Source organism: Sus scrofa, chromosome 2 (genome assembly GCF_054392235.1).
Source record: "Sus scrofa isolate SSC_HxYL_T2T_F1_AM1 chromosome 2, Sscrofa_HxYL_maternal_Yorkshire_Landrace_v2.0, whole genome shotgun sequence".
Classification (NCBI taxonomy): domain Eukaryota; kingdom Metazoa; phylum Chordata; class Mammalia; order Artiodactyla; family Suidae; genus Sus; species Sus scrofa.
The window spans coordinates 18,138,763-18,161,960 of NC_139384.1; the positions used below are offsets into that span (position 1 = coordinate 18,138,763).

At 51.5% G+C, this 23,198-nt stretch overlaps 2 protein-coding genes and 1 long non-coding RNA gene across 5 annotated transcripts; 2 read left to right on the forward strand and 1 right to left on the reverse strand.

Annotated features, from left to right (window-relative positions):
• The first annotated feature begins 2,034 nt into the window (after positions 1 to 2,034).
• Positions 2,035 to 6,030, forward strand: LOC146405261 (uncharacterized). The gene is made up of 2 exons (XR_014836985.1): positions 2,035 to 2,294; positions 5,633 to 6,030. It is a non-coding gene; the product is annotated as an uncharacterized LOC146405261 (long non-coding RNA).
• An 8,834-nt stretch (positions 6,031 to 14,864) lies between these two features.
• C1QTNF4 (C1q and TNF related 4) lies at positions 14,865 to 19,822 on the forward strand. Of its 3 annotated transcripts, none has more exons than XM_013994331.3 (3): positions 14,865 to 15,093; positions 15,345 to 15,381; positions 18,715 to 19,822. In XM_013994331.3, exon 3 carries the CDS (start codon positions 18,720 to 18,722, stop codon positions 19,680 to 19,682), a length of 963 nt encoding a protein of 320 aa, XP_013849785.3. In that variant the 5' UTR covers positions 14,865 to 15,093; positions 15,345 to 15,381; positions 18,715 to 18,719; the 3' UTR covers positions 19,683 to 19,822. The 3 variants fall into 3 exon arrangements, with proteins under 3 accessions (XP_013849785.3, XP_003122853.3, XP_003122852.3); XM_003122804.5 differs by having other exon boundaries at positions 14,994 to 15,093; positions 15,317 to 15,381; XM_003122805.5 differs by lacking the exon at positions 15,345 to 15,381.
• Positions 19,823 to 20,826: 1,004 nt separating this feature from the next.
• On the reverse strand, positions 20,827 to 22,718 carry FAM180B (family with sequence similarity 180 member B). Its single transcript, XM_005660909.4, is given in 4 exon segments — positions 20,827 to 20,988; positions 20,990 to 21,357; positions 21,533 to 21,603; positions 22,431 to 22,718. Coding segments are annotated over 4 exon segments (603 nt in total). The 5' UTR covers positions 22,570 to 22,718; the 3' UTR covers positions 20,827 to 20,963.
• Positions 22,719 to 23,198: the final 480 nt, after the last annotated feature.

Consider the following 23,198-nt stretch of genomic DNA (forward strand, 5'->3'; position numbering starts at 1 on the left):
CACAGTCTTTGGTAGAGTGAGTAGTCCTACTTGAAAAATAAAATGAGACTCAGAGTAAGTAACTCATTCAAAATTACAGAGCTAGTGAGTTTCAGAGCAGGATTCAAACCTGACTTGAATTCCAAGACATGTTTACTGCTTCATAGAAGCAATGAAATGCTGAGAAAGAAGTAGCCAGTGAACCAAATGATAAGTGATTGGTCTATCTCAGGAGCAATGCTGTGTGTTCTAATCAAATCAGTAAACTAAAGAACTAACCTCCCTCACAATAGAGTAGAATCGTCTTAAATCAGGAAAGACATAGTTTTTGCCTCTTCAGAATAAAAAATAAGTAAAGCAACTGAAAAGAAATGATCACTCTTACTTTTCTGGACTATTATGGTTTATGCAGATGTGGAAAGCAAAGGATTTATTCCCAGGAGTGCCATCAGTCCAATGCATTGGAACCTGTGCTACATTTGAAGGATAACATTTGACAGTGATGTACATGTCAGCTTCTCTGTGGATTCTTCTAGAAAAGCCTTGCATGTTGAACAGGTTCATTCAGGCTGCCTCCCTAAGTGCCAGAATACTCTATCTTTGGGATTTTGGTTGGGAGGGGTTTTTTTGGTTTTGGCTCTACCTGTGGCATATGGAAGTTCCCAGGGGCAGGGATGGAACCTGTGCCACAGCAGCAACCCACACTGCTACAAGGCCAGATCCTTAATCTCTTGTGCCACAAGGGAAGTCCTTTTGGTTTATTTTTTAAATATAAAGATGTGTATTTTATCTCCTCTGGAGAGACTTTTTTTTTTTTTTTTTTTTTTAAGGCTTCTTTAAGGATGTCACATGTAAACTCTCATTTAACTTTTTCCACCTCTATTAATCCTTCATCTTAAGTCTTCAGACTTGAGAGAGTCAGGATCTTGGCCTCTGATTTTTGTCTTAGAAGGAAAAAGTTGCAAATGGAAGGGGGTTTTTTGCCATCAATCAAAAAACAACTTTTCTGGAGAACATCTTAGATGGTAACAAATTGATTTCTAAAGCAACTGAAAGTGTTTCCCTTACAGCCAGCTTTGTCCATATGACTCAGCCTCTTCGTCTGTGTGCTGCTTCCCCAAGCTTTGGTGGGGAGGCGGGTCTAACGCTGCCATGATTCCATGGCCCTGAGACAAAATGTTGAAATACCCATTTGTCATGCTCTCCTAAAAGGGTTCCTCTGCAGTCCAGGCCCCAAATCTCCTGTCTGGGACCAATCGGGCAGATTTTGTATTAAAACCACAGTTATTCTGAAATTCCCTTGTGGCGCATTAGGTTAAGGATCCACCATTGTCACTGCTGCAGCTCAGGTCGCTGCTGAGGTGCAGGTTCAATCCCTGGCCTCAGGATTTCCCATCGTGGCACAGTGGAAATGAATCTGATTAGGAACTGTGAGGTTGCGGGTTCAATCCCTGGCCTTGCTTAGTGGGTTAAGGATCTGGTGTTGCTGTGAGCTGTGTGGCATAGGTCATAGATGTGGCTCAGATCTGATGTGGCTGTGGCTGTGGCATAGGCCGGCAGCTGTAGCTCCGACTGGACCCCTAGCCTGGGAACCTCCATATGCCTCAGGTGTGGCCCTAAAAAGAAAAAGAAAGAAAAAAATCCAAGGCCCAGGAGCTTTTTAGGCCCTCTCAAACACAAACAAACCAAAACAGAAAAGCACCACAATTGTTCTGGAATCAACTTACTGCCACCCAGAAAAAGAGTGTTTTCAGATACATAGTTATTAGTTCCAAACACCAAAATATGGCTGGAGAACAGTGCTTTGGAGAGTGTCAAGGAAAAGCGGGGAGGGAACAAAGCTGTGACCTGGAGGAGCTATTCAAGACACACCAACTTGCTGAGAGGGAGAGCAGATAATGAAAGAAACCCTGCCCACCCCCACCCCCTCAAAGTCTCCAGGATGACACCGTGGCTGAGAGAACCTTCTCTAGCACCGATTTTGGCCTCACTAAGGCAGCCAGGAGAATGGACTGTTCCCTGGTATGTGCCACATTTCCATGGAAAATCTATTAGGTTTTGCAGTTTATTTCCAAATGGAGTCGCATGAAGAGCCAGAGGGGAGATAAGGACAAGAAGCAGAAGTGTGCCTACTGGTTTTCCATCCCGTCTGGGCCTCCTGGCATCACCAAGATTGTTGAGAATGTCCTTTGGCTGGAAACAGAAAAGGAGAGTGAAAACAGAACAGAGCCGCAGCTTGCTTGGGACTGCTCACCTCACCCTGGAACTCAGCATCTCAGGCCCTTCCTCCCCTGAGGGGCCCACATTTAGAGTCTGTAAGTACAGCCCTCAGTTACTAAGTGTGCAGAGCCCTGTGCTCCAGGCGGTGAGGGTGCAAGAACTCTCTCCCTGGCCCCTGTGGCATTCCTGTGCTCTGGGGAAGGAGATGCGGTCTGATGAGAAGGTAAAAGCTAGGAATTTGGAGAGGAGTAAATTGAGAAGCATGTAAAACAGCAAAAAGCCTGGTGCATGAAAGCATCCTCGCTGCGTCTCCTGAACACTTGCTGTGATGGCTCTTGGACAGGCAGGGTGTGCCAGGAGAGGTTGAAACCACATCCCTGGCATCCACAAGAGGAAAAGCTCACATCAGGTTGGGGGAACTCAGGGGAGACTTCATGAAGGAGTGGCCTTGAGCAGTTTTTTTTTTTTAAGGCTAGGGTACTGGGAGGCAGGATGGTGGAATGGGAGCAACTTCCAGCTCTGTCACTTAGCCGTGTGACCTCAGACTAGTTATTTGATCATATTAAGCCTCAGGAAGATAATTCTTTTATTGGCACATTAAACTGAGTACAGTGTCACAGTAAATATTTGGTATGTGGTAGCTGTCATGGTTATTTGAGAATTAGAGGAGTTCCCATCATGGCTCAGCAGAAATGAATCTGACTAGCATCCATAAGGACTCGATCCATAAGGTTTCGATCCCTGGCCTCGCTCAGTGGGTTAAGGATCTGGCATTGCTGTGGCTATGGCATAGGCCAATTCGACCCCTAGCCTGGGAACCTCCGTATACCACGGGTGTGGCCCTATAAAGACAAAAAGAGAGAGAAGGGCTACTTTATAAGTATAGATAATATAGGCAAAGTCATGGAGCTAATAAAAGCCAAGAATTGAGAGAAAGTGGCACTGCCTCTCAAATGACAGTCCTAACATTTCTTCAGAGCTGTATTTCTGCCATATAATGAGCACCGAGAAAAGTACCTAACACCTAGTACTCAACAAATGTTTGTCGAATGAATGGATGTCCTTCAGGATCCTCAAATTCAATTAGTTACATCTCAGCCCTTCTCTGAGCCAAGCCTGCAGTGGTACTTGGATTCTCAAACTTCATTAAACACTTCCTGATCACCCTGTTTCCCAATCTAAAACCCTGGAAATGACTTTCCTCTCTGCCCTTCCCTCTTCTAAGAAGTCACTGCTAGATTCTCAGAAATTCCTCTTGAATTTGTCATCCTTCCTCCATCCCCACTGCCACGTACATCATCTCTGCCCAGCTGTTTCGGCAGCCTTCTATCTTCTCTTCCTGCCACCAGTGCAGGACGGTAGGCAGTAGATAAAGCTGGAGCTCTAGGGTACGACGTGGATATGGAGGATGGCTCCAACTTTCCTCTGCCTATACAGGCTTCCGGCAAGGGACAAAATACTTTCTGACCTACGTTTCTTAAGACTTCTTGCCCTAGCATCCCTAAATCCATAACACCCTAAGCCCACAGTCCCAATTCTCCTACAGCCTCCTCTGCACTTCATATTTGTACCTCAATAGCAGCTGCTCTTTGTGTCTGTTATCTTCCACTGGAGCCTTGTGCAGGAGGAGCCAAGCTGAGAGACAAGGATATATATAAATAGAAAGTGGGTGTAAAGTTCTGCAGTTGCATGTTTTTAAAAAGACTAATTCCATCTCTTCTCCATTTGATTTTTGAAATTCCTGTCCACCCCCTCATCTTCCATCTTTTCCAAAAGCCTGTGCATTCCTGCTCTCTCCTTGGTCAAGTCCATGATAAACCTGGAAACCATGACAGCTAAGAGATGGATGTGACCTGGAAAGAAGTGCATGTAGGAGTTCCCCTTGTGGCACGGTGGGTTAATGATCCGGCTTGTCTCTGTGGAGGCACAGGTTTGATCCTGGTCCAGCACTGTGGGTTAAGGATCCAGGGTTACTGCAGCTGTGGTGTAGGTGGCACCTTCAGCTCAGATTCAGTCCCTGGGCCAGGAACTTCCATATGCCACAGGGGTAGCAAAAAAAGAAAAAAATTAAAAAGTGCATCTATAGACTGCAGAGTAAAAGCTATCAGGGTAACATAAATGTACTCACCACCTAATAACGGACTATTGGTGGTCTCCTATATGACCTGCCCATATATGCATTAGCTCCAACCCATAGAACAGCCAACTAAATAAAATACAGCTGCATTTTACTGATAGAAAAGTGAATTTCAGAAGGGTTAAGTGATTGGCCCAAGACTGATAAATGACAAAGCCAGAATTCAGACCTGGGTCTATAAGTCTGGTGAGCTTCTAGTATGTCATGCACATGGACTGAGTTCTGTTTTTGTACATACAAATAGGGGAACAGATTTAAACAAGGAGTTGAAAATGAACCTTGATGACGGGGAGCTTGTGATTTTACAACAACAAAAGGGTCAAGCTGTGTGTTATGGCTGCATACTCAGTAGCCCAACAAATTGGCTTAATTTAGAAAAAGAATTTATTGGCTCAAGCGACAGAAATGGCCAGTGGTTAATCTGATGGTGCAAACAAAGGCAGTGTCCCTTGGGCCCACCTCTGCCTGGTTTCCCTCACTCCACTTGGCACCAAGATGATAAATGGCAGCTTTACTCACATGGTTTCTTAGAGCTTGTAATTTCAGAGGATGAGTAAATATCTCTTAGGGAAGTTCCAGCAAGAAACCCCTGAAGGGCTCTGGCTTGAAACACATGTCCCATCTGTAAACCATTCTGTTCAGTGTGTCTGGGGGATGGAATGCTCTACTAGCCAGACCTGAGTCACAGGCCCAACCTGAAGGTGCCAGGATCCAGGGTCAGCCCCACTGAAACTATGCAGCTGGCCCTCCATATCTTCAGGGTCAACCAACCAGATTCAAGGGTCTTTGTACTTGGGCTGGAGGGGCGTGGCTCATCGAAGGAAGGTTCACCAGGCAAAGACACATACTGCAATGTGTCCAAAAGAAGTACCTTATCCAGAAAGGGAAAGAAAACAGTACAGTCCACCAAGAATATAACCTGTGAAAATTCTTGAACCTGAGATGAGCACGGGGGTTGATGGGGGTGTGTGTGTGTGGGGGTGTTTATCAGTCACCCCATCAACCATATACTATCCCCATTTTTTTTCCTGCGGTACCCATGGCATAAGAAAGTCCCTGGGCCAACTGCAGCAACGCTGGATCCTTAACCAACTGCACCTGGCAGGGGATCAAACCCACACTGCTGCAGAGACGTTAGTTCCTTAACCATAGCACCCCAGCAGGAACTCCAGTTTTTCCATTTTTCAAGTGAGAAAAACGGAAGCTCAGAGATTTGACAACTTGCTAGGAAGGAGCAGAGCTGGATTTCAAACCCAGATATTCTTGAATCTGAATCCTGCACGCTTTCCACTACAGCGCACTGCTGGCCTGGAAGAAGCCTTTGGGTGAGACTGACAGGTGAGCGCCTGGAAGCCATGTCCTGGCGAGAGTCCCCTTCTGCCTGCCCAGTGATGCTCTGAGGGCAGGATGACCACAGGCTGGGGGACCACTCCCCTGCCCTGGCAACCATAACCCTGCATAGCCACCAGCTGAGCAGGCGAGCAACTCTCCACATGCATCAGCAACCAGTCCCTCTCAGTGGGAAGACACATCTACCCGGGAGCTGCAACTTCAACCTTAATTTTGACCATGGAAAAGAATTACTTGGTGCTGACGGTGGTACAGGAACCACAGGAGGAAGTTGAATCAAGAGAGAAGGGCATGCTGGCCATGGAATGAGTGAGTGAGCAAGTAAATAAACAGTCCTAGAAACATACTTTGAAGGAATTAGAGAAAAGTTACTATCTCACATTTAGAGATTTACATGGGAGTGTGGCATAAGAAAGGGGGGAGGCTCTGGCATCAGAAAATGAGGACAGCCCATTCATAGGAAGTCCTCAGACAGAAAAAGGGGAGCTGAAGAAACCAGCGTGGCTCTAAGAGGGCACTCTGACAGGCTCACAACTGAAAAAGCAGGTATGGAGTTACCTTTTGGCACAGCAGGTTAGGATCCAGCATTGTCACTGCAGCGGCTTGGGTCACTGCTGTGGTGGGCAGGTTTGATCCCTGGCTGGAACTTTTTCATGCCACAGGCACAGCCCAAAAAAAAAAAAAAAAAAAAAAAAAAAAAATTGTATAAGAAAAGGAGGGAGGAGTTCCCGTTGTCGCTCAGCAGTAACAAACACAATTAGTATCCATGAGGACTTGGGTTTGATCCCTGGCCTCACTCAGTGGGTTGAGGATCCAGTGTTGCCATGAGGTGTGGTGTAGGTTGCATACTCAGCTCGGGTCTGGTGTTGCTGTGGCTGTGCTGTAGGCTGGCTGCTGCAGCTCCGATTCAACCCCAAGCTTGCAAACTTCCATATTCGTGATGCACCCCTAAAAAGAAAAAAAAAAGTAAGTAAAAGGAAGATGGGGAGTTCCTGTTGTGGTGCAGCGGAGAAATGAATCCGACTAGGAACCCATGAGGTTGCGGGTTTGATCCCTGGCCTCACTCAGTGGGTTAGGGATCTGGTGTTGCTGTGAGCTGTGATATAAGTTGCAGACGCGGCTTGGATCTGGCGTTGCTGTGGCCTGGTGTAGGCTGGCCGCTGTAGCTCCGATTGGACCCCTAGCCTGGGAACCTCCATATGCCTCAGGTGTGGCCCTAAAAAGCAAAAAAGAAAAAGGAAGATGGAAGTCCTTGTAAGGACTTGAGATTCATCTTGAAGTTGAGACTAGGAAAAAGTGCAGACAATAAGAGACATCATTTGTTACTTTTAGAGCAAGAGGAATTATTAGAGGCTAGAGTTCCACTTGGAGTTGAAGGTGTCACGTTAGCAACTGGAAAGCAGAATACTCAACCTCGGTTTTCTTTACTCTCCCCCAAAGGAAAGCATTTCTAAGCTGGAATGAGTCAAGCAAAATAGTTTCAAGGAAATTGCAACTCCAAATGGAAGATAATAAGCACACCTAAGCACCCAGCCATTTTAAATGAGTTGCAAATCCCAAGGTATTCAAAAACCTTTGCAGAGAAGATCCTGGAACCCTTGCCAGTGTAACTGAGAAAGCCATGGAGGAAGGGAAGGGGGCCCCAGTGCCTGATGGCTGCAAGTGTCCTAGTATCAGAAAAGAGGAAAAGGTAGATTCTGGAAATTCTAAGTGGGTACGTTTCAGGTGAATTCCAAAATTTATTTTGGAATATATTACACTGTGGGTTTGAGAATACCTAGGAAAAGAATCGGTACATCCACCAAGAACAAGATACAGTAAATAATAATACCAACAATAATCTCATTTGCTGTTATTTATTTGAAAGTCCACTAGGAAAATTTCCTTGGTCACTTCCAGTTAGACATTGAATGCCTCCCTGGCCAGGCTCACAATGAAACAGTGACCTCAGGGTTGCCCTTTCAGGTGGATTTCTAGCCCATTTAACCAATGTACTCCTCCACCCAAGTTGGTGATTGAGTTGATGTAAATCTGGGGACAGGTCTTACCATTAATGCTTCTGGACTCTGCGTTTGGTCAGCTCAGTGGTTTTCGTGTCTGCCACACTCACAGTGCAGAAGGCACCCCTATTGGGAGGAAAAGCTAATATTTGGATGTCAGAAGCAAGATTTTAAGTATCTTGAAACAGTGGGCTGAAACCAACAGGATGGATTTAAAAGAAGTGGAAAGACCTGCATTTATAAATATTTTTAAAAATCACCTGCACTAGCACTGGGTGAAAGTAGTTTGACTTGACAGTGGTGCATGTGAAAAGGCTAAGGGCTTTCAGCCGAACTCAGGTTGAATAGAAGCCAGCAGGAACCGAGCAGCTGCTTTGAAAGATAGTCGTTCTCCCCGCCTTTTAAAGTTTTAAGTGCAAAAGGGTGAAACAGTGAAAAGTATGTCTCTCTACCAGAACCATTTCTCTTCCCAGGAGGCAACTGCTGTTAACAGTTTCTAGAAGATCCTCTCAGAGGTATTCTGTGCACATAAAAGCAAATGCAGAAACTTCCCTTGTGGCTGCATTGCTGGAACTGTGGTGCAGGCTGCAACTGCGGCTCAGTTTCTATCCCTGTATCCCCGGCCTGGAAACTTCCACATGCCGTGGTTGCAGCCCAAAAAAAAAAAAAAAAAAAAAAGGCAAATGCATACTTTTTTTTTTTTAACAGAAATGGTAGCATACTGTACACTTTTTTTTCACTTAACAGTAAATCTTAAGACATTATTTCACATTACAAAATGACCCCTCATTTTTTTTGCAAAGGGTGCCTGCATAGTATTCTATGTATCAGAATTTATTGAATGGGTCCTCTGTTGCTGGACATGTAGATTGTTTCCAGTATTTTGCTGTTACGAACAATGCTGCAATTAAGAATATGTCATTTCAAACAAGTGGACTTCTATCTGAAGAACAGCTTTTCAGGTGGTAGAATCCCTGAGTTGAAGGGCAGGCACATTTTCTGTCTTTTTTTTTTTAGGGCGGCACCCCCCGGCCTATTGAGGTTCCCAGGCTAGGGGTCGAATTGGAGCTGTAGCCTACGCCTCAGCAACACCAGATCTGAGCCACATTTGCAACCTACATCACAGCTCACAGCAATACCGTATCTTTAACCCACTGAGCGAGGCCAGGGATCGAACCTGCGACCTCATGGATGTTAGGTTCATTTCCACTGAACCACAAGGGAACTCTGGCACACACATTTTAAAATGTGCTAGATACTGGAGTTCCCATCGTGGCTCAGTGGTTAGCGAACCTGCTTAGGATCCATGAGGATGCAGGTTCAATCCCTTGCCTTGCTAAATGGGTTAAGACTCCGGCGTTTCCTGAGCTGTGGTGTAGGTCAAAGAAGGGGCTTGGATCCTGCATTGCTGTGGCTGTGGTATAGGCCGGCCACTACAGCTCTGATTCGACCCCTAGCCTGGGAACTTCCACATGCAGCGGGTGGGACCCTAAAAATGCAAAGAAAAAAAAAAAGACCTACAACAATAGCTCAGGTAAAGAGCCTGGTTTTGGGGAGAAACTCCATAACTGTACTGCATTTCACTCCAGCTTTAGTTGTTGTTGTTGTTGGTTTAGGAGGAGTTTTGTTTGTTTGCTTTTTTAGGGCAAAATAGGATCCTTAACCCACTGAGCAAGGCCAGGGATCAAACCTGCACCCTCACGGAGACTAGTCAGGTTAAGTCAGCTTCGTTTCCACTGAGCCACAACGGGAACTCCCTTCACTCCAGTTTTGATAAATTCTGGTTCAGTGTTCCAACTCTATTGCTGCAGTAACCCAAAAGGTTCTGGTTTAAATCAACCAAAATCAATTTTATCCCTTGTGGGGCTGGAGGCGCGCTGGGTTCAGCCAGGTGATTCTCGTTCAGAGGCCTGTGTACAGTAGGAGTCGGATGGTGTCTGGGCCCAGAGCCATCTGGGTGGTTTCCTCACCCATACTGCCAGCAGTTGACACTGGAACCTCAGCTGGGTCAGGCCCAGCTTCGTGGGATGAGCTTGTGCAACTACTCAAGGTCCCACACTTGGAAGGGCTCTGTGTTTGAGTTAATGCTCTTTGTCACCATCTAAATTAAAGAGGCCCTGCCTTTTCATCTGCCTTTTCATGCTGGACCTTACAAATTAAATAACTGGTCCTGACTGGGGCTGCTGGCCATAACATCTGCATGTGGCCTTTCCATATGGCCTGGGGCTCTCTCACATCATGATGGCTAGAACCCAAGTGTGACTTTTAAGAGAGAAAGCGCCAAGCAGTAGCAGTATCATCTATCATGACCCAACCTAAGTCCTCCTCTTAGAGGGAAGTGGCATGGTCCCAATGTAAGAAGAGCAGATGGGATGGGAGATACTGTCACGCTGTCTTTGGAAATGCAACGTGCCACATCTGGTCAGGAGCTGGCCACCTCTGCATCCTTGGCCTCAACCGCCCCATCTGCACAAGGGACCTGGGGGCTCCCTTCTGGGAAAAGGGCCAACGGAGGGTACCTTGATCCTCGTGGCCTCTCTCACCTTCCCCCCATTTCATGTTGTTTACCAGGCTCTCAGAGGGGTTGGAAACAGGGGCAGTGGGGCCAGGAGCCCAACCCAGGAGTTGGAAATGTCTTTCCCCCCCGCTAAGGCTGAATTCTCCAAGGAAGGCAAGGACTCAGCGCCCTGACATCTGTTTCTCCTGCAGGCATCTCTGCTTGGCTAACATTCCTCCCCTTTCATTTCTCCCTGGGGTGTGTTGTTGTCTTTCTCATTAGCTTCCCCTCAACTCCCAGCAAGGTCCCTAGACTCCGAGCTCTGCTAATTCCCCTGTAATCCACTGGCAGACCAGGAAGCTAATTAAATTGTGAGCTTGTGCGCGCGCTCTGTCAGTCTCTGCCTCTCTTCTCAGCCTCTTGTCTGTCTCTTCTCCACCCCTGTCCTCCCTTTCTTTTGCTTTCTGACTAGTCCTTCATAGTTCAGATTCATCCGGACACTTTGAGTATATGCTTGTCCATCTCCCTGCCTCTCCTCGCTGTGTCTGTCTCCTGCCTTCTAGTCTGTGGCTGGAGTAATCTTACAATACTGCTCTGAGCCCTCGCCCCTCGGCTGCAGGATAAACCAAGCTCCTTAGCTCCTTAGCTCAGCATTCAAGCCCCATACCCCTCGCCTGCCACGCCTCCTCCACAAACCCTTCCCTCTTGAACTGAGCCACATGCAGGCCCATCTATGCCATCTCCACACCTTCGTTCACACTCTTACCTTTGACTGGATCTCACTCCCTCCCTCCTCTTTCAGCATTATGTAAAATCTTCACCGTCCTTTAGAAATAACTTCTTCTGTGACACCTTCTCTGACCCCCCCCAGGTGGAATTTCTCCCCCTCTGAGGGCTCTCCTAGTGCTGATCTCTTTTTACTTATTACGGTTCTTTACGTCCACATCCAGCCACTTGCACTAAGTGATTAACTCCTCGAACTCAGGATTTTTAGGTCCTATTCTTCTCAGCCTCCTCCTGAGTACCTGACCTGTGTCCCACTGTGTCTTATAACCTTTCATTGTTGTCTCCTGGCCTAAGGTGAGGAGCTCCAGCCTTCATGCATTCATTCCAGGAAAAAGGAAAAGAAGAGGGAAGGCTGAAAGAATGGGTCTCCCAGCTGAGTCAGACTTTCTTTTTTCTTTTCTTTTTAGGGCTGCACCTGTGACATATAGAAGTTCCCAGGCTAGGGGTCTAATCAAAGCTGTAGCCGCTGGCCTATACCACAGCCACAGCAATGCCAGATCGGAGCTGCATTTGCAACCTACACCACAGCACACAGCAATGCGTGATCCTTAACCCACTGAGCGAGGCCAGGGATCAAACCCACATCCTCATGGATCCTAGTCGGGTTCATTAACCGCTGAGCCACGAAGGGAACGCCCGAATCAGTCCCTTTAAAGCACTTTCTCTCCCAATAACTTCTGCTTACATCTCAATGACCAGGCCTAACTTCAGGAGTCACTGGGTACCTTGCCTCCCTTCAAACTCAAAAGCCCATTCCTCATTTTATAGGTGAAAAAAATAAGGCCCAGCGAAGATCAGACAATTAGGGAGGCCACAGAGCATGGTGGTTAAGGAGCTACACAAGTTTTAGAACTACACAGATGTGAGTTTGAATCCTTGCCTTTGTATTCATCTCTTTGTTCTTCATTTGTCAAATGGGGTTAAGGACACCTCCTTCAGGGGATGTTAAGAAATTAACAGGTGAAATGAAAAAGCACTTAGCAAGAGTTGTTGTTCATTGTCTCAGTTTGGGTTCCCCTAAAAGTTGACCCTGAGACAGATCTGGATACAAGTTGTTTATTTAGGAGGTGATCCCAGAAGCAAGCTGAGGGAGTAGAGAAGTGAGACAAGCAAGAGAGGAAAGCTAGCAAAGCACACAGGGATAAGCAGCTTTTCCCCAGGGACAACTTAGGTTCTATTCTGCTGGAGTGTCCCTGAGACTAGAACATGCCTAGAAACTGGGAATTGCCCTGCTCTCAGAGGGACTGAAAGCTAGAGGGTTTATCCACTCACTCTGGACCCTTCTTGTTTGAGGATTACCCTGGGGGTATTAATTCTCCACGTCTAGCCTGCCGCACACTCACTTCCAGAGCTGGGAATGCTTCAGGAGAGACACAAGGAGCAGTTCAGGAACTGTCTGCAGGTGACCTCCACATGGGCCTGGGGGGTACCAGTAGCACCTGCTACACAATGAACCAAACTAAAGAGTTTCTATCGTGGCTTAGACGTAATGAACCCAACTAGTATCCATGAGAATGTGGGTTTGATCCCTGGCCTTGATCAGTGCGTTAAGAATCTGGCATTGCCTTGAGCTGTGGTGTTGGTACAGACACAGATCAGACCTGGCGTTGCTGTGGCTCTGGCGTAGGCCAGCAGCTACAGCTCTGATCTGACCCCTAACCTGGGAACTTCCATATGCCACGGGTGCGGCCCTAAAAAGACAAAAAAAGAAAAGAAAAAGAAAAAGAATGTAACTTGCTATGAAAATTACTATTATTTTTGGCCAAGGCATGCAGAAGTTCCTGGGTCAGGGATTGAACCTGCGTCACAGCAGTGACCCAGGCCTCAAGGGAATTCCTGAAAATTATTATGTTGTGGTAGTTGCACAACAAAGTAGGAGCAGATAAGGGATTACAACCCAGCCTAGGGCTCTTTTCTTTGAACTCTGCTCATTCCTAACTTTCATTCCGGTGCATGCCCAGCCCTACCGGAGTCTCCCTAGACACTCACCAGTACCTGGCATCTTTTTTCTCTATCCCTTTTCCAGCAGCCTCCACCTTGTCCCATCCCTTGAAGCAAACCCTGCTGTCCTCTGCCTCAGCCATGTGTCCCCATCCCCCACCCTGTCTTCTCTGGTGAAACTTTTTTTGTGAATGCAAGGAAAGTGTCCAGTGGCTTTCAGCCTGAGACAGACCCCCACTGGGATTTAATTGTCCTGCTTAGAGAGTCCTGCCTTTTCCCCTTCCTTTCCATTAATGGAATCGCACCTTCGAAAGACACCTTCAAGATGGCAGCCCCACCCTCCTGGCCCAGAAGAGGTACTTATGCCCTACAAAGAGTTTGGCTGCCACAGGACCACTTCCTGCCTTCCCCAGCCCTCCTGCCACATCCTGGGTGGCTGGGCCCACCCTCACCCTGTCTCGCCACCCCCCACACCCCACCTAGGCCTTTTCAGAGTGGTGAAGGAGACAGAGGTACTCCCAGTCTACAGGTGCTTCACCCTGAGTCCCCAGGTACCCCCGTGCCTGGCCCAAAATGCCTCCACTCATTCCTTTTTTTTTTTTTTTTTTTTTTCCCTTTCCTTTTTTTGGCTGCCCCATGGCATATAGAGCTCCCAGGCCAGGGGCCAGATCCTAGCTGCAGTTGTGACCTACCCCGCAGCTGCAGCAATGCCAGATCCTTTAACCCACTGTGCCAGGTCAGGGATCGAACCATCGTCCTGGCGCTACAGAGATGCCGCCGATCCTGTTGTGCCACAGCAGGAACTCCCATTCCTTTCCAGTAAGGCACATATCAGTTCATTTCAAAATTCCTAACACCGTGGAGAACACTTAATGAGTTCATCATCACTGTCAGCACCTTCATGAGGACTAACCCATGTTAGATTAACTGGGGTCATGTAAATTCTGAGGGTTCCAGAAGGAAAGCTCTAGAGGGCAGGGGGTTTCATGGGGCACCAGGCTTCTCATGGAGCACACAGAGGGTCCGTGGCAGAGCCAGGACTGGAGCCCAGGCCTCTGGAGTCAATCAGGGGCAGACAGAGGGCACCCCCGCCACTGCCCTGCTCCTGGCAGCTGACAGTGGGGCTCTTCAAAAGCCATTCTTCTACTGAGTGCCAGGCAGGTTGCCCCTGCACAGCTCTCAGGAGAGGACAGCAGCCTTCCCAAGGTGGGCTCAGAGCCCAGAGTGGAAGCCACGGAAGCGCTGGGGCAAGAAGACAGCTGTTCCCAGCCCTGGTGTCCTGCTGGGTCCTGTCACCCTGGCCCACACAGGCAGAGCGTCAATGCCCCTGCCCTCCTTGCAGGTGCTGTGGACGAAGCCTTTCTGCCCAAATTCTATTCTGTCCCAAGGACTCTCCTCCTTCCTCACCCACTCTCCAGGGAGCCCAGGCTGACCCTCTGAAGTCTGGGGGCTTTGTCTTCCTTCTTCTTTCCTTACAAACCATGGGCATTTTCGGATTTAGAGGTGAGGAAGGAAATCAGGTCACTGTAAGCTCTTCCTTTACTGGCACCATTGATCCATTTATCCTTCTCTTCCCTCAGCCCCCTCCCCCAGTGCCACTCTGGACATCTGTCCCAGCCAAACTCTCACCTTCCACTGTCCTTGCAGCCAGAAGCTAGTCCAGTCTCTGCGCCCTGCTCCAGTCCCCTCTCCTAAAACCGGGGAGGAGGCTGGTCTGCACGGTGCCCAGAGCCACCCCCAGTTTGGCCTCTGCCTCAGTTTCCCCTTCTCGGGCCTCAGTTTCCCATCTGCTCATTTGGATTAAGGATGCGTGCTCTCCACACCCAGAGGATGAAGCGCTAGGGAGGTCGGAGGAGGAGGAAGGGCCCCCTCTGTGCAGTATTTTCGACCCCGCGGCTCGGCTCCGGGTCCTCGGCACGCCCCTCCCTCTCTCCTCCCCGCCCGCCTCTCCCCCGCCCCTCCTCGCGCGGGTCCCGCGGCTCGCTCTTCAGAGGGCCCCTTTCCCCCGCCGCCCCGCGCCCACCCCGGGGTCCCAGCGCCCCGCCCGCCGCCGCCGCCGCCGCCGCCGCCCCCGCCAGGCCCGGCCCCGCCGCAGCGCGGGCGGTCAGTGCGCAGCCCGGCGCCCGCAGCCCGGAGCCAGACCGAGGGCTCGGAGCGAACCCGACCGACCGCCGCCCCGCCAGGTGAGGGCTGCTCAGGGGCACGGGAGCCGGGCTTTCTCCTTGATTGGAAGCGGGGGCGGGGGAATCGGGTCCCTTTTCCCTGAAAGGAGGACCTGGGAGCTCTTTTCATGAAAGAGGCTCAAGGGCTTTTACGCCGAAGGGATGGATGAAGGAAGGGCTGGGGGAGGGAGGGTCTGGGGTACCCTTTTCTGAGGGATATATATTTTTTTTTTTCACGAGAAAGGATTAATTAAGGCTTCTTCCATCAAAAGGGGACTTATCTTCTTGAGAGCCTGAGGGGTTTTCAAGGTAGGTGGGGAGGGAGGTTTGGGCAGAGCTTGAGGCAAAGGGTGACTGGGGAGTGGGGTTTGGTAGGGAGGGGTCTCTGGGATCCCCTTAGCCTGACATGGCTGCGCCTCCACCGTCGGTTCCCGGGCGGGCTCTGGGTCTGTCCAGGGCTCTGTGTCCCAGTTTTTTCTCTTTGAGGATGATTATTTTGAGCCTCACCTGGACGGCGCTGGGAACAGCCATTTCCTTCCCTGGAGCTAAGGATGCCCACCTGACACCCTCTCACCTCTGCTCAGACAGACCTGCCTCGGGAAGGGGTTCAGGGAAGGATGGGGACCTATAGCGATCTGAGAAACGGGCAGTGGTGGGTGGAACAGAGGCTGGGTGCTGGACACACAGGAGGACCCTGCGGCGAAGGCAGGGTGGGTAGGGAGATTGTTGCCAGTGGAGCGGGCAGGTGCTTCTGGGGCAAGACCCGCTAGGAGAGCAGCAGGGTCAGGAAGCGATGTCCCCAAACTCCCAGTTTGGGGGGAGGGAGGTTGGCTGGTTTTGCTTTCTTTCCTCTTCACCCTAGATCCCGAGACTCATTCATTCCACTTTCTCCCCATTTTTGCAAAAAGGGAAATTGAGGCAAATGACAGATTGGCTGCACATATCTGTGTTTAGAAGGGGAAGGTGGTGCAAAGGAAAGCACTCTGCATTTGGAGCCGAAAGATTGAGTTCAAGGCTTGCCTCAGTGTGCCATAGGTGACCTTGGGCCAAAATGCTTCCCCTTGGTGGGCCTTGGCTTTCTCAACTATAAAATAGGAGAGGGGCCACCTGTCTTGCCGGCTGGCTGTGAGACCACACGTGTCCAAGGAGCTCTGTGAAAAGGGATGCACTGAATACTCTCGAGGTGCAATCTTCACTCCTGCAGATCCACCCCCACCCTGACTAAGGGTGCTGGCTAGCCCATAGGGTTGTGTGTTGGACCCTGGTGCCCACCTGCCCTCAGGTTAATGTCTGGGTTGTGTACAGCTTTCCACAGCTGCACATGGCAACCGTTCTTGGCAGGACCCCAGTGTCCCTACGAGACACAAAGGTACACACACTCTCAGGGCATTTCCTATAGAAGCCCAAATCCTAAACTGTTGCCAGCTCATTTTCTTTCTCACTGTGCCTCTATCTTAGGGCTTGAGGGTATTCGCATCCCAAGCCTGTCCCCTTCCAGGAAGCATAATGGAATCCTGCCCTCTGAGTTAAGTAGTGCCTTCACCAAGTTCCCAGGGATAGGAGTTACTGAGCCCCTAACCCCTTATGTCAAGAATTTGATCAGGAGTTCCCTCTGTGGCACAGTGCACTGAGAATCCAATCGCAGGAGTTCCCATCGTGGCTCAGTGGTTAACGAACCCGACTAGTATCCTTGAGGATGCGGGTTCAATCCCTGGTCTTGCTCAGTGGGTTAAGGATCTGGCACTGCTGTAGGTCACAGAACTGGCTTGGATCTGGAGTTGCTGTGGTTGTGGTGTAGGCTGGCAGCTATAGCTCTGATTAGAGCCCTAGCCTGGGAACCTCCATATGCCACGGGTGCGGCCCTAAAAAAACAAAACAAAACAAAAAAAAAATGGAAAAAAAGACCAAAAAAAAAAAAAAGAAAAGAATCCAACCGCAGCAGCTTGGGTCCCTTCAGAGGCATGAGTTTGATCCCTGGCCTGGCACAATGGGTTTAGAATCCGGCATTGCTGTAGCTGCTGGGATTCAGTCCACGGCCCAAGAACTTCCATATGCTGCAAGTGTAGCCATTAAAAAAAAAAAAAAAAAAAAGAACTTGATCAGATTGCTTTTCTCAAGGTTAAGATACTGTCATCCAACAAACATGTTCACACCTCCTCCATTTACACAGAGGGAGCCGTGCCCAGAGAAGTTAAGGAAATTGCCTAAGGTGTCACAGCATGTAAGGGGTAGAGACAGGACCTGAGCCCAGATTTAGCTGAGTCCTCTCCACTCCACCACTACTGAGAACCAAGATGCTGCCCTCAGACTTGCCAAAGCCCCGCTGGAATTGTAGCCTCCCTCTCTATCTCCAGCAGCCTGAGGTTCTCCCCTTTCTCTCAATGACCAGCCCCCAAGCCCAGAGGAAGGTGTCCCTTTCTCTTACTCTGATTTCATGGGGGGAGGGGAGAGGAGCTACCTCAAAGCCTGTCTGTTCTGGCTTCTAGTGCAAGAAGGGCCCCTGGTGAGTCCAGAGGTCCAGTGTGGGAGCTGACCTTTGACTGGGTCAGAGGCCAGGAAAGGGGCGAGGGAGCAGTTATTTCCTTTTCTGCCCACATGGGGGCTTAAACAGTAGCCATCCAATATATCCAGGATATCAGTATAGAGAGGCAGTGCCTGAGTGAAGGGCAGGCCAAGGACTGTAGAATAGACAGAGGAAAATGCAGCAAATCAGAGGCTGAAGGAAACTTGAGACCCCCGACTACCCTCTGTGTTCCCAGGACCCCTGGGTGTCAAGGAAGAGGGAATGTGCTAAGCCCAGCAGACAGGGCTATAGGACCCTTCAACCAGAGCATTTCTGCTGCTATCTCTATGTAACATGTCTCTGTGATATATTTGTGTGACAGGGGTAACAAGAAAGAAAGAAAGGAGGGAGAATTGCTGGCCTAATCTAATGGTTCCTGGAGTGTGGTTCCTGGACTAGCAACATCTGCAGTACCTGGGAACTTGTTAGAAATGCATATTCTGAGCCTTCATTCTAGCTGAGGTGGGGGTGGGGACCAACAACCACGTTTGTTGGTTTTTGTTTTTCTTTTTGGCCACCGCCTAGGCATATGGAGTCCCAAGCCAGGGATCAGATCTGAGGGGCAGTTGCAACCTACGAAGCAAGGGCGGGTCCTTTAACCCACCCTGCAGGGATCTAACCCAGTCCTTGGCACTGCAGAGCCGCCTTAGCAGATCCCGCTGTGACACACCAGGAAATATTTATTTATTTATTTATTTTAACGGCTGCACCTGCGGCATTTGGAAGTTCCCAGGCCAGGGCTCCAATACAGCCACAGCTGCAACTTACCCAGCTGCAGCCAAGCCAGATCCTTTAACACACTGCGTCTAGCAGGGGGCCTAGCTGTGGACTGGACCCGCTTGCTCTGCAGCTGCCTGAGCGGCTCCAGTTGGATTCTTAACCCCGTGTGCCACAGTGGGAACTCCAACAATGTGTGGCCGTCCAGGTAACACTGAGCCCCACTCAAGTCTGAGAACCACTGACCTAGTCCAAGTGGGTAGGAAACCCAGTCCCAGTTGTGGGTCAAGGACGCGGCTGTGAAGGGAACCCATCTCCAGGCTGCCCCTGCCCAACCCTTCCTCTCGTGCCTCCCCTCCCAGGCGCCATGCTGCCGCTCCTGCTGGGCCTGCTGGGCCCGGCCGCCTGCTGGGCCCTGGGCTCCACAGAGCTGCGCTCAGCCTTCTCGGCGGCACGCACCACCCCCCTGGAGGGCACGTCGGAGATGGCAGTGACCTTCGACAAGGTGTACGTGAACATCGGTGGAGACTTCGACGCGGCCACCGGCCAGTTCCGCTGCCGCGTGCCCGGGGCCTACTTCTTCTCCTTCACAGCCGGCAAGGCCCCGCACAAGAGCCTGTCGGTGATGCTGGTGCGCAACCGCGACGAGGTGCAGGCGCTGGCCTTTGATGAGCAGCGGCGGCCCGGCACGCGGCGTGCCGCCAGCCAGAGCGCCATGCTGCAGCTCGACTACGGCGACACGGTGTGGCTGCGGCTGCACGGCGCCCCGCAGTACGCGCTTGGTTCGCCTGGCGCCACTTTCAGCGGCTACCTGGTGTACGCAGACGCCGACGCGCCGGTGGGCGGGCCACCTGCAGCCCCGGAGCCGCGCTCGGCCTTCTCGGCGGCACGCACGCGCAGCCTGGTGGGCTCGGACGCGGCTCCCGGGCCACGGCACCGGCCGCTCGCCTTCGACACGGAGCTGGTCAACATTGGCGGCGACTTCGACGCGGCGGCCGGCGTGTTCCGCTGCCGCCTGCCCGGCGCCTACTTCTTCTCCTTCACACTGGGCAAGCTGCCGCGCAAGACGCTGTCGGTGAAACTGATGAAGAACCGAGACGAGGTGCAGGCCATGATTTACGACGACGGCGCGTCGAGGCGCCGCGAGATGCAGAGCCAGAGTGTGATGCTGGCGCTGCGGCGCGGCGACGCCGTGTGGCTGCTCAGCCACGACCACGACGGCTACGGCGCCTACAGCAACCACGGCAAGTACATCACCTTCTCCGGCTTCCTGGTGTACCCCGACCTCACCCCCACCGGCCCACCCGGCTTCGGCCCTCCGGAGCTCTGAGCCTCGACCCAGGGAGGAGCCCAGGGCGCTGCGGGGGCGTGCATGCTGAGCCGGGACCGCGGCCCGAACACCCCGCCGGCGCAAGCCTGACGGCCCGCCCAGCGTGGCTGGACTCTGCCAATAAAGTGGGCCTGCATCTATCTGCCACGTCCCCCGCTCGGTCTTGACTGCGATGCTTTTTTTTCTCGCGCGGGGCGGGAGGGGCTGACCACATTTGGCCCCGGGTGGGAGTCTGAGGGCAGAAGGCAGGATTCGGTCAGGCCCTGGGAGGGTGAGGTGGTGGGAATTTGAACCCTACTCGCCCAACCCCGTTGTGGGCCTCCCCTTCATGTCCCTTTCCAGTCAGTTCCTCTAACTCCTCCCTGTTGACCTAGACGTTGTCGTCCTCCGGGCCCGTCTGGTTCCTCTTTGGGACAAGGATTAACACGCGGCTGCCTTACTGGGGGAATTCAAAGAAACAGTACATTTTTCCTTCCAGTAGGGCCTGCGAATGGGGCGAGCAGTTGATACATGGTTGCCCAATTCCTCCCCTCCCAGGACGGGGAAGGTGGTTTGTTCAGGGCAGGAGTTAAACTGCTTACTCTGACACAGGACACAGTGCTCCAGGAAGCCAGAACAAAACATTTTATGGGAAGAGCTACACAGGATCAGGACTACACCCGCCAGCCTCAGTCCCCTCCCAGCCTCAACTTCCTCTTCTGAGCCTTGTTGAAATGGACCAAAAAACCATTTCTCATTCCCCCGCCCCCCCCAAAAAAGTAATCTTCTTCTACTGGCTTCCCTCCATTCTTCCAGCAGACTGAACTAATAGTGTCCAGTCTGTTCTCTTTGCCCACATGGGGAACTTAGAGACTCAGGGACCCCAGAGCCTTGGTTAGGTTTAAAAGAGGTATCTAAATTAGGGCTGGGTGCAAAGCACTTTTTTACAGGTTTGCTGTAGATTCTGCAGGACCTCTCCTGGACCACCAGGGTAGGATTTGAAGGGTCTGCCGTGGCCTTATTTGGGAGCAGTTTCCCTTTCAGTATCTCTTAAACACACTTCTTACCCCTGATTCTAATACACACAGTCACTGCCTGCAAGTCCTGCCCTCAGGTCTGTGCCTGCTGCCTGGCCCCAGGGAAGAAGGGAGAGGGCTAAGCTGGGGTGCCCAGGGTACAAGCCAAGCCCAGAAGCCTAAACACAGTAGGAAGAACCAGGCACCAGAGAAAAGCCTCTGCCCAAGATGGGTCTGGCTCAGGTGAGGAGTTGGGAGAGGGGGAATGATAGGTGAAAAGGGAGGGTTAGGGGAAGGGGTCAAGGAGAAGCCCAGGGCCCCAGAGAAGGGGGATGGCCCTGGGGACAGAAGCCCTTGCACAAGTCCCAGAGTGTTTCCTGTGCCAGGAGGGCGAAGACTTGGGCCCAGCGAGCCCTCTCCTCAGTCTCACTAGCCACATGGAGCCGGTAGACACAGGACAGGCCTGTGAGGAGCAAATGTTCAAAGTCCCAAGGGCTAAGAGGCGGTCCCTTCCGCAGGTCCTGGAACTGCTGCAGCCGCTGCTCAGCACCCTCCAAGTCACTGGGCACGTGGTGCTGCAGGAGGCGCCTGAGCCGGCGGCCTGGACGTGTGGATGCCAGTTCCTCGTCCTGGATGTACAGCTTCCCCATGATATCCAGCTCCAGCCCAGCCCAGAGCAGCTGCAAGGGGAGCCATGTAAAAGGTGGGCTGGGGCCTAGGGAGCAGGGCAGGGAGCAAGAGTGGGCCAGGGGCAAAAGCAGGCAGTTAAGGCCCATGCTGGGTTGCCCCCCTCCCCCAGCAGCCCCAGCTTGAGCCACCCCCTTCCCACCCCATGTCCCAGGCTGGAGGAAAGACCTCAAACATCACTTCCGGGGCCTCTGGCTCCTGCAGGGCACCTCCCACGCTGGTGCTGTCCATGGGATGCCCTGGGGCAGCAGAGAGGAGTCAGGCCTTCTGCCAATCTCCACCCTGAACCCCCCAGCCTCCCAGAAATGCCGCTGAGCTGCCTAGTAGGGGTGCCTAGAGAGTCTTCTGTCTACAAAAGAACAGGAATGCCATCTCATGTCCACCTCCCCCTAAACACATATGCAGATTGATATTCACTCTCCCAAGCGTAGGTCTTATGATCCCAAATGCATCATCCCCAAACCCAGATACCATCTCGGCAAACATCCAAGACTCCTCCTTCAACTTCTATGGTTCCCTTGGCCAAGAGCTCCAGGCCAACGGGTCACAAGACACTTTACTTCCCATTTCCCTTCCCTTTAATCATCTAGGGACAGCGTAACCTAGACCAGTGCCAGTGACCCTCCCCAAAGGTCGAAGACCCCTTTGAGAAGAACCTGTTCCCTCCTTGCTCCTCAATAAGTGACTGAGTACAGGGCAAGGAGGCCAGGCCAGGCAGGATGTCTGTCGCAGCTTCCTTCGCCCCTCTCTGGGGTGCTGCCTAGCCCTTGGAATGACTGTCCTAAGCCCAGGGCCGGTCAAGGGGTCCTAGTTTGCACATTAGCTGGAATGGAATAAGACCAAAGCCCCTGGGGAGCACCTAGAGCTATCTGCCCTTACTTCACCTGGTTCTGGGGGTCAGGCCCACACCAGTTCCTCTCCCCACCCCTCACCCCCTACAGCACAGGGCAGCCTGGTACCCGTCATGACCACAGTTCCTAAGCCCTGCTAGGCTCAGATAGAACCAAGTCTAACTGCCAGCAGCCATCTTTGGCTCCCAACCACCCCCACCCTAAAGCCCTGGTACCTGCACGGTGCTGGGTTGTGGTCACCCCAGGGATGAGGCAAATGGCTATCATTAACCAAGCCAGGAACTGCATCGTCCCAGCCATGGTCCACCACGTCCTCTGAGTCTTAATCTCCCCAGCTGCTCTCTGCTCCTCCATCTGCCTACGACACACCAGGACTCCAACTTTCCACCACAGGCTGCTCCAGCCGTTCCCTGCTTTGCGTGTCAGTCTTCAGCTCTCAACAGGGAGGGGCTGGCTCTGGCTTCTCAGGGGCTCTTTCCATCCCATAGAAATGTGGAATTTTTGGTTGTTGGCAGTAGGAGCTTGGCTCCCTGCTTGTCAGGCCCTAAGCCTATTCCTGCCCAGATGGGCGGGATGCTTAGTTAATAGGAAAAAGGTGTTTGGTAGCAAACAGCACTGGCTTAGCCCTCCAAAGAGGTAGGCAAGAGTCTAGGCAGTAACACTACCTTACTATCTGTCCTCACCCCTAAAACATTCTGTAACTGCACATAGCCTGACACCCAGTCCAGTCCAGCCCAGCCCAGCCCAGCCCAGCCCAGCCCAGCCCAGCCCAGCCCAGCCCAGCCCATCCTCCAGGGAGCCCCCCAGTAGCCAAGAGCAACAGCTGCAAAGCCTGGTCTTCTAACTGCATGGTGGGCCGGCTGAGCGGCTCATTGAGAGGCAGAGCCAAACACTTCCAACTCAGGCACTCAGCCACTGGCTCAACAGACCCCAGACTGGCTGGGCTGGGGAGTACTGTTTCCTGGCAGACAGATCTGCAGCTC